Raw genomic sequence first — 10,441 nt, 5'->3', positions numbered from 1 at the left:
TCATTCACATTTATTTGTAAAACATAATAATGTCTGATCATCATATAATCACATTTTTTTATTAATAATAAAATGTTTTGTTTTTTTTTTAATAAAAAATGTGATCAGAGGTAGGTAGTTTTTTTTATGGATATCAACACAACGAAAGAATTAATCAAAGATTGGTTTAGTAAAATTATTTACTTGTAATATTTTTTTATTCACCGTGAAAGCTAATACAATATAGAAAGCACTGAAGCTCTATAATCATTTCCACTCTTTTTTTTCAAAATATGTACTGAAATTTGAAATTTTTTCAACAAACATTTTAAAAAGTTACAGTATCAAAATTATTTCTTATTTTAAGTAGGAAGACTATTAGAGCATTTAAAAGTGTCTTTAATGCTTGAGTGATTTTAATGCTTTTTATCAAATGTACTTATTTTGTCATGGTGACAAAAATTATCTACGTGAAAATTATTTTACAAAATCAATTTCTGAGTGATCTGTGTAGGGTGAGATTTGTTATGTAATTTTAAATTTAGCGGCGGCATAATACCTAAAACAAATATTGGATAGGTATATAGTTGTAGAGCGTACAACTAGATGGCGCCTGCATCTTTTACCGGCTACAGGTAATTTAACTCACTGTATTACCGATAATTCCTAGAAAAGGAAAGCACTAGAAGTTGGAGAAAGTGTCAACAGTTAGCGCTGTTAGTGACCACGAAATCTGTTCAAGTTTCCTATCTATAGTATCATTTATCTAGGATTATGTGACTATGTCCAATGTTATGCATTAAGCGCCATCTATTGTTTCCAATTGTTGTACTTCACAAACATATTCGTACTTATTCTAAATAGTAATAGATGACAGTGATGACACTAACTTAAGTAAACTGGGTAGTTTTAATGTCGCTAGAGCTAGACCGAAATGAACTACTTATACAGTAATACAGTGACTTTTTAGGTATTGTAGAGGGAGATTCACTATATTTTGATCCCCCAATTAACTTTTTTGTTTTTAGAGATAAAAAAATGTGAAATACAAAAGTTGAACGATTTTTTATGATGTTTGCAAAAATTATAGTAGAAAAAACAAATAAAGTCCAAACAAAATGGCCGTGAATGTTAACTTTGTTAATTTAAATAGAACACTGTGTATATTTTTTACATACGTATTTGGATAGAACGATGGTCTATGGACAGAACATTCCCTGTCGAGCATACTCATACAGGGTTTGCTGGGTCCATCTCTAACAATAAGCGAGATATTATTAAAAAACGAAAACGTTTTTCATTAAGAAACTAAGACAGTTAATAATTGTTAGACCTCTTTCGGACATTTCTCCCTGTTTTCCAATTACGTAAGGATTTACAGATTTAGTTGTAATATACCTATTTTGACATATAGGGACTAAATCTCACTAATTAGGCCGTGAGAGGCCTAATTACTCATGGGCAATGTTGTATGGTAGGCCATGAGAGTGACAGAAGAATACTGTCATTACAACATTGTTGTTGATTGAGTTTGTATTTATTTAATTATAAAATGGGTTACACAGAAGTATAAATTTGAAATATTAGGAATTAAAGTTGAGTATGAAGAACTTTAGGTGCTGTGTTTTAATTCCTATATGTCAATTTTCTACTTCTGTGTAAACTATTTATATGTATACAAACTGTCAATCAATAACATTGTCATGAAATTACTACCTGTCACCGTCACGGCCTACCATATAACATTGTACATGAGTATTTATGCCTCACATGGCCTAATTAGTGAGATTTAGTTAAAATCTATACTCATTTTGGACAATATCAATGTCCGATATGTCAAAATATATTACAACTAAATCTGTAAATCCGTACATAATTGGAAAAAAGGCATAAATGCCTGAAAGAGGTCTAACAATTACATGTTTTATTTTCTTAATAAATAAACTTTCTTTCCTTTTTTTAGGGGCAATATCTCACTTATTGTTAGAGACGGACTCACAAAACCCTATATGACTACGCTCGACAAGAACATTCTATCCAAACATGTAAAAATATACAGGGTGTTCCATTTCATTTAAATTAACATCTGTTGCCATTTTGTTTGGACTTCATTTGTTTTCCTGCTATCACGTAGATATCAAGTGTGTTTTGATTAAAACAACGGGTACGTAAATATATATAGTTTAATATTTAAACTTTGCTACCAAAATAATCAAAATTAATTTAACCGTTATTAACTACATTTTAAACAGTAATTATTATATATACATGATATAAAAGCGAACCAAAGCCAACAGTTGCGGCAGCTATAGATTTATTCTAATGGAAGTCATGAACTTATTTGAGAGTTCAAAAATTAAAAAAGGCATTTTTAACATATTTATATCCCCTTGGAGTTTCAAAATAGTTCGTGACTACCTCAGATTAGCCCTAATTCATTACAAGTTGTTTTAGTTTTTAGATTTTTATTTCTTATATTTAAAATATTCAAGGTGCTGAAATTTATGCTGTAACTGTGGTGACTATTCCATTTTCTTACGAGGCCCAGGCTTCCAATTCCTTCATGTCATCGTCATCGTCCACTTTTTCTGAAATAAAAAATAACGTAATATCGAAAAACCGTTACAAAATCCTGCTTTCTACAGAATTACAAAAAAAAATTTAAATTCAAACACTGAACGTAACTAATGTACATTTCAAATTTAGGTACTAGTCTATCACTTGTTTAGAAAAAACAAACAAAAACAAAACAAAATCTCCCACTTCGACCTAGTTTAGGTAAACTACATAATGTCCATCCACCTGATGTGATATAACAACAGTGCACTAGGCCGGCAAAAATCTGAATATGTCACCGCTTCATTTTATTACATTTATTATAGATTTAGTTTATATCGCGACTTTCTGCATAAAGCATTAGTTTTTACTGGAGTCGAATTAGAATATGTGTAGCGCAGTGTTGTTTTATTAAGTTTAATTTTATAATAAAATTTCTTTGTGTAAGAGTTTAAGATATTGATTTCAATGTTTAGTTATAATCTGGTATGTTTGTGTCCTCATCGTAAAGTTTCTGTGTGAGGTGAGAGGGAGATAAAAAAAATGAGATTTGACAACAATGCATGGTGAAATGCATGCAAGGGCGCTAGGCGGGGGACCTAAGTTTCCGAAAAAAGATCAATAATCAGTTATAAAATGGAAAAGCTTTGAATGATTAAAATTAAATTTGATATGTTAAAATATATTGGTAAAAGACTTTTCTTGATCCTGATGCAATTAACTTGCACAAATGCCTTAAATTGGATACCTTATTTAAAAAAATAATCATATCAATTTTGTGTAATCTGATTATCACAAATTTTTTCTGGTGAAACCTAAAAAATTTTTAATAAATTCTGATAATTAATACCGTTTACTCACAAAAAATTCAACGTCCGTCACTTGCAGCCCAGCAAATAAATTTGTGCCTTATGAATTAGAGTTACGAGTACCGATTATGGGATATGACAGAATTTGATAAAATAATTTTATTCAGTTTATTAAAAATCAACAAAAATAAAATAAATAAATAAATGTCTACTAATGTGATAACAAGATATTGGAAATTTTATAACAAAAATTAAAGTAAAATACGTAAATAATATCATAGGTATTAATTTTTCAATAAAACCTCCATTTTGAACAATGCATGTGTTTAGTCCTCTTAAAAAATAACTGATACTCGTATTGATTATTTCTAATCCATAAGGCGCAAATTTATTTGCCGAGCTGCACGTGGCGGATGATTGTTGAATTTTTGCGACTAAACGGTATGAGTTAATGACATTTTAGAAGAGACAGAATTTATTTAGAAAAGTTTTAGCTTTACCTGAAAAAAATTGTGACAATCAGAAAATACACAAAAAAAATGAACGAGGTTTATCTTATATGGAATTGACAAATATTCATAAAAAAATTAATATAAGCTTATTAATTTGAAGAAAATCTTCAAAAAAAATTATGACTAGTTTGGATACCTAAGAGAGAAGATATTAATAAAATAATTTTTCTCGATTTGGTACAGTCTTATGAGAATGCAGATTTTTTTGGTCTTTCCACTTAAGCCTGTATCAGACAATGCAATTTTGTTGCAGGGATTTGGTTGCCGCGATAGAATCCATGAAATTTTTCTTATCAGACCATGCAATTTTGTCCCGGCAACTGAATTGCATGAATTAGAACATGCTCTATTCCGTGCAACAAAATTGCAGGGATTCTAGTTACTTTTATGAAGATTTGTTTATTGCGAACCTAGCTGTTATTGGCTGTTGATCATGGTTGTTGTTAGTAACACTGTTGAAGCCACTATTAAAGCTATACAGCAATTTACTTTTAAATTTTCATCCATTGCAATGTTTTGCTTGAATAAAAAATAATTGTTTACAAGATGCATACAAGAAATTTTACATGTTAAACAATGCATAGTTGGTAACTCTACTGGAAACTAAACAAATTGCAGCAATTTTGTCCCATTGTGTGATAATAAACATGCAATTTTATCCTCGCAACAAAATCCCGGCAATTTTGTCGCTGCAACTAAATTGCATTGTCCGATACAGGCTTTAGAATGCGCAACAATTAATGAACAGTTTCCACAGCAACTTGTATAAATAGGAAACCAATATCTAAGGAACCGTATGACAGCTCGGTGAAATCGATTAGGTACTTGTCAGATACATAATTTATAATAATTCTCCTTCAAACTGCCGTCATTGACTAACTTAACCTCTATTACCCGTGATAGCGGTACTCGACGTAGCGTATTATTTGAAATTCGCAGGTGTGACATTAGAGCCCATTTCTTTTATTCATGATTTCAGAATCATAACGCGTTATGATTCCGAAATCACGAATAAAAGAAAAGGGCTATGAGCCTAGGCATTCAAACAAACAGAATTATAGAACGCGAGCGAGCGAACGCCGAGCCGAGCGCGCCAGCCAAGTGCAATGTTGCCAAATCTAAAGGCTTATTACTTTAGTCAGCGAATCTACAGAAACTCTCATTCGACTTTAGACGTACCCGATAAACATCCTTAACTGAGGTATCCAGGCATTTGTGCAAGTGGGTAATTAACATTAATTGCATCCGAAAAAGCCCTTTAGCAATATATTTTCACACACCAAGTTTCATTTTAATTGTTCAACGCTTTTCCGTTTTATAACTGATTATTATTTTTTCGAAAGCTTTGGTGCCCCCTAGCGCCCTTACAGTGCATTTTTGCACATAGGTAAATTAGCATAAATCGTCGTAATTTGACGTTAAGACACACTGCAATTCAGGACACTCTGTATAATCATGTAATGAAAATATTACAAATGTCTTAGAGGTTGTTAATTAATAATTATTACAGTTTGGCGTGCAAAATAAACGTTTTAAATGGGTGTTTGCTGCCGCTTTCATTCGTGACACCATTTACTGTGATCGAGAATCAAGAAGAATGACAGAGATAGGAGGGCCCGACAGTATAAGAATACTAAGTAACAAGAATCTAGAGACAGCCAGTGTTCCTTTTTCTTTGGGGCTCCCCATATACGTGTTTTTTTAGAATAAGTTCTGTCTCGTATTCATCGAAATTGTAGACTAGACATCAGACAGATGAGAAACAGCTTCCGATCTTGGTCGCACTTAATGATGTCACAATGCATTGTTGATCAAGTAACAAAATTTTAATTTTTAACTTTTTTTAAGAAAACTCTTGGCATTATGAAAATTTTTACAGGATCTAAAGTGGACATAACATATTTCTGCCAATAGCCAAAGTTTTTTCCAAATATGTCCATAAATAAATGTAGAAATTATATGTACTTATACATTCTAATCTCCGTAAATAGCCTTAAAGAATGTACATTTTTAGACGTAAGCTAAATAATGCACATACATTTTTACATAATTAATTTTTTCCATTACTACCACAATAATTTCACCTAAACATTCTATGTAATTATAAATGCATGACGAGTGATGATTCGTTAAAACATTTCTTCAAATGGAACAAGTAACTCACGATGCAATACGTAATTATACTGAATATACTCACTAGCCGTTGGCTTGACTGGTTTGGCGATAGCTCCTGTTGGCACGGCTGGCAGTTCTGTAGGGCCAGGCACTTTAAGCAAATCTTCTTCCAGACCTTCCTGTTCCAGCTCTTCCAACTCCTTTTCCAGTTCTTCTTCATCTAAATCGTCAGCAAATCCTACAGGGTTGCTTATTGCATTTGAAATTTCGTTAGCTAAGTCGTGCTGTTCAGCAATATCATCCATGATATCGTGAACGTTATCCACATCCCTAAAATATACATCAGTGAACACCATCATCTCCCATCATTTAAATAATGTTTATCTTAATCTAATCTTACTTTCTGGTCATAATTTTTATAGTTAAACAGATAAGAGTTTTAACTTTGATTTAATATGGAGGTTATAGACAATTTCGTATTCAAAATTTTTATAAAATAACATTGATTTTGATAACTTTAGAACTACATACAAGTCTTTGTGAGCTGTTTTCAGTGCTTCTGCAGCATTTTTCATAGAGTTTAATACGGCCGTATTTGTGTTAGCTCCTTCTAGAGCTTCTCTTTGCATCTCGATCGTCGTAAGCGTTCCATCTATTTGTTGCAAATTTTTTTCTAGCCTTTTCTTCTTTTTAAGGGCTTGAAGCGCAACTAAAACCACATGATTGGTATACCAAAGACTCGATTTGTTTTATGTCACAAACTCGACAAATTGTGATAGGGAAACAATTTTTAGCCTGTATTACTTACCCCTTTTGTTTTTAGAGGCATTTTTCTTAGCTAGTAACATGTACTCATCTATCTTCTTTTCCAGAAAATCTTGCTTTTTCAGCAACATATCTTCTGTTTCCCTAAGCTTCTGTATAGCTTCTCCAGTGGTGGGCCCCTCATCCTCTTTTTTGCCACCAAAAAGTTTTCCGAAAAAACTCATTTTTTTTTGTTATTAGTACAATTCACTAGAACACTACGCTATTGCTATTAGTCACCAAAAAAAATAATGAGTTTTCCAATGACAACAAATTTGACAGCGGTTCTTAACCGAGCCCTGCAGATGTCAGGATTTNATATTTGTGCGCCGCTGAAAAAAAAAAAAAAGCTCACGCACTTCAAAACCTAACCACTTTTTCGTTTTATTCTAAAAAAAGGTTACGCAATCAGTGACTATTTGCAGTATGCACTAACATTTTGGGGTGCAACCGTAGGGTAATAATCACTCGAGTGGTGGGAGTAAACATCTCGAGATATCTCGAGTGATCTCAATAATCGAGTACCACTCGATTTTTCACTCGAAATCTCCCATCACCAGTTTACGGTATTCTTAAAACCGATATGCAAAAACTCCCTATTATATATTTTATGTCTCTAATCTAGGAAAAAACCTGCAATAGCCGTAGCCAAGGTATGAGAAATTTAACAATATTGATTACATCAGGAATCAGAAAAAAGGAATGTTGACGTTGTTTTATTATCTAATACACAATTGATTACCGAAAAATACAATAAAAAGTATCTACACTATTTTTTCTTTATTTTTCTTATGCAAATTTATAATACAAATAAAAAATGCAATAAATTCAGGAAACACACTCCTTATTGATGAAGCTATCAAATTCTGCCAAAACTTCCTGCATATCTTTATATTCAGAATATTTGCACGCTTCCTCGATATTCAACCATTTGTAGTCTTGATGTTCATCTGATAATTTAACTTTGGCATTCGGATTTATTAATTCAGCCAACCAATATATCACAATCTTTGGAACACCACTAACTTCATAATTCAAAACTTTTTTGCAATTTTCATATATTTTGATATCACCCTTTAAGAGTCCTGATTCCTCTTGAGTTTCACGGAGAGCCGTTATCATTTCTGTTTCTCCTGGATCCACATGTCCTTAAAATTCCCATTTAGCAATTCAAAATTGTCTCCTATAATACAGTGCGTAGATACACTACTTACCTTTTGGTGGTGTCCAGTGATGTATACCGTAAGACGTTTGTAATAATAGATATTCTATTTTTCCGCAAATTCTACGGAATATAACAAAGCCTGCGGCAGTTTTCCTAGGCATTGTATACAATAAAAACCATTTGTCAATTATAGCTGATACTTTTATACAAATCAATATTGTTGTGCAAGGTATTCATTTTAAGGTTATGTATTGCATGTAAATAAAACATATATTTTTTATAATACAAAATGCATTGTATATTATCTAGACTGCTAAGAAAAAAAAAACAATAAATAATTATTCTACAATTTATTGTAGTGTTGCCAAAATAGAATTAGTTATTTATATTATCTACTAAACATCCAGGAATGTTATCTCCCAACTCAAAATTTAATTGACGTGAGTAATACTAATCTGTTGTTAGAACTCAGATAATACCTCATATAATAGATAAAATAATAGAAACACTAATTTTCATGAAATATTTAAAGGTAATTTTTTATTTTGTTATAAGTACAATATCTTCTCTGCTTTCTCATGCACACACTTCTTTCGATTTATCAATGGTCCCTTTTTTAAACCATGCTTAAGAAAAATGGTTGTCTTTTCTTTAAAGTGCTTTAGTTACACGTAAACCATTCTAACTTTCAGTCTATCAATCCAAACCCCTTATGAAGTGCTTTTGCTTCAGCAACAGATATAGGTTTCAACATAAAACCTTCTAATCGAGGTTCATGTTCAAGATCCCGGAGCTTATAAACCATTTCCTTTATCTTTTTGTGCAAATTATCAAGATCCTCTTCTGCTTTGGCAATCTCTAAAATATAAACAGTTTTTTTAAGATCAAAAACAGTTACTGTTGTACTAACCACTTCTTAAAATATTTTTACATTCGGATGAAGGCCTTTCGATATAAACAGTTCCCATTTGGATCCACGTTCTTCTCTCTTCAGTACTTTCTATAGCTCGTAATGCCTCTCTGAACTTATTTTGGGCATTTGCTATCTGCATTTTGGTTTCTTTGGCAGTTAAAATTTCTTGGGCAAGGGTTTCAACTTCATGTAGGTATTTATATGATTTTTGTGTTTGTAAATCTTGTAAAGCTGCCATATTCGGCTACCGATATAATATACTAGAATTATTTTGGAGTAATCCAATTAGTAAAATTTGATCATTTTAAAGATAATGGAAACATCTAGTCATAAAGTTGATTTTATTGTGAACGAACAGTCGTAACACATGTACAGTTTCTGAAACGTGAAAAAAAATACCAACTAGAGTAGATTTAATTCCACTTTGCTTCGAGTTCTCTGTATATGCGCTTTTCTTAATACTTCATAAAAAAAATTAAACTGAGTTGTCACGCAGTCCAGAGACACTGGTAGCAACACAAAACATTATAGAGTGACTGACAGGTGACAGGACTGACAGATTAGGTTAGGTTTTTTTAAACAAGACGTGGGGTGAGGTTTAGGGATTTTCGTTTGATATAACCAACTACCAACCGTAAATTGTTGGTTGCCTGTGCTCGACGGTCACATGTTTTGTAAATACTAAAGAGATCCAGAATGATTTAAGCGTTTGGGGAACGCAGCCTGCATCTAACACCATTTTTAGCATATAAAAATCTGTAGTATTGACAGAGACAGGCATAGGCTGCGATCTCCTAACTCATCCTAACACTTCAATCATCCTGGATCTCTCGGTATAAAGGCTCTTAAAATAATTGCGGAGCAATTCGCTACAGGAATCAGTTCCTAGCGGGCAGCCGACCAGAGCACACGTGTTTTGTGAAAGTGTAGTGCAAGGAGCAAATTCTACCTGCCTTTATTAAGGCTACCTGGAAAGAATCCCTTTCTTTCCTTTTAATCACCGACCTAATCCCCGTTCCTAGCGGGCAGCCGACCAGAGCACACGTGTTTTGTGAAAGTGTAGTGCAAGGAGCAAATTCTACCTGCCTTTATTAAGGCTACCTGGAAAGAATCCCTTTCTTTCCTTTTAATCACCGACCTAATCCCCGGCTTAAGCATAGACGCCGTCGGCATCTTTGTTACAGCACCTGTGCCGGGGTTATGCCCAGGTAAGTTTTTACTTATTTATCAGTTATTTTCATTACTTTAGAATACATTTCTTTAAAATTGCGACCNTCTAGGTCTTTTGTGTTTGTCGGTCACGTCGGGTACGTAGTCAACGGCTTGCCTGAGGAGGGGATTGTCATGTCTAGCGGCTACGTCAAATCGTTTCTCCGCGTTTTGTCTTATTGTCTGTGTAGCGTTTGTGTATTGTAAGTCTCGTAGTATGTCAGTGTTTCTTACGTACCAGGGCGCGTCGGTGGCCGTGCGGAGGGCTATGTTTTCCACAGCCTGTAATGACTTTAAGGATCCAGAATGATTTAAGCGTTTGGGGAACGCAGCCTGCATCTAACACCATCTTTAGCATATAAAAATCTGTAGTATTGAC

The 10,441-nt window shown here is 33.0% G+C and overlaps 3 protein-coding genes across 3 annotated transcripts; all 3 read right to left on the bottom strand.

Annotated features, from left to right (window-relative positions):
• Positions 1-2,144: 2,144 nt before the first annotated feature.
• Positions 2,145-7,067, bottom strand: LOC108905059 (charged multivesicular body protein 4c-like). The gene is made up of 4 exons (XM_023453945.1): positions 6,780-7,067; positions 6,503-6,680; positions 6,054-6,301; positions 2,145-2,567 (listed from the first exon to the last, which is right to left on the bottom strand). The coding sequence occupies exons 1-4, from the start codon at positions 6,958-6,960 to the stop codon at positions 2,515-2,517; spliced, it is 660 nt and encodes a 219-aa protein (XP_023309713.1). The 5' UTR covers positions 6,961-7,067; the 3' UTR covers positions 2,145-2,514.
• Positions 7,068-7,536: 469 nt separating this feature from the next.
• Positions 7,537-8,242, bottom strand: LOC108905043 (bis(5'-nucleosyl)-tetraphosphatase [asymmetrical]). Its single transcript, XM_018707814.2, has 2 exons — positions 7,990-8,242; positions 7,537-7,923 (listed from the first exon to the last, which is right to left on the bottom strand). Exons 1-2 carry the CDS (start codon positions 8,099-8,101, stop codon positions 7,604-7,606), a joined length of 432 nt encoding a protein of 143 aa, XP_018563330.1. The 5' UTR covers positions 8,102-8,242; the 3' UTR covers positions 7,537-7,603.
• A 66-nt stretch (positions 8,243-8,308) lies between these two features.
• LOC111691332 (p53 and DNA damage-regulated protein 1-like) lies at positions 8,309-9,390 on the bottom strand. Its single transcript, XM_023453946.1, has 2 exons — positions 8,851-9,390; positions 8,309-8,798 (listed from the first exon to the last, which is right to left on the bottom strand). Exons 1-2 carry the CDS (start codon positions 9,089-9,091, stop codon positions 8,629-8,631), a joined length of 411 nt encoding a protein of 136 aa, XP_023309714.1. The 5' UTR covers positions 9,092-9,390; the 3' UTR covers positions 8,309-8,628.
• Between the last annotated feature and the right edge of the window lie 1,051 nt (positions 9,391-10,441).

The sequence above is a fragment of the Anoplophora glabripennis genome, unplaced genomic scaffold, assembly GCF_000390285.2.
Source record: "Anoplophora glabripennis isolate ALB-LARVAE unplaced genomic scaffold, Agla_2.0 scaffold129, whole genome shotgun sequence".
In the NCBI taxonomy this organism is placed as follows: domain Eukaryota; kingdom Metazoa; phylum Arthropoda; class Insecta; order Coleoptera; family Cerambycidae; genus Anoplophora; species Anoplophora glabripennis.
This window is presented reverse-complemented; position numbering and strand designations above follow the sequence as displayed.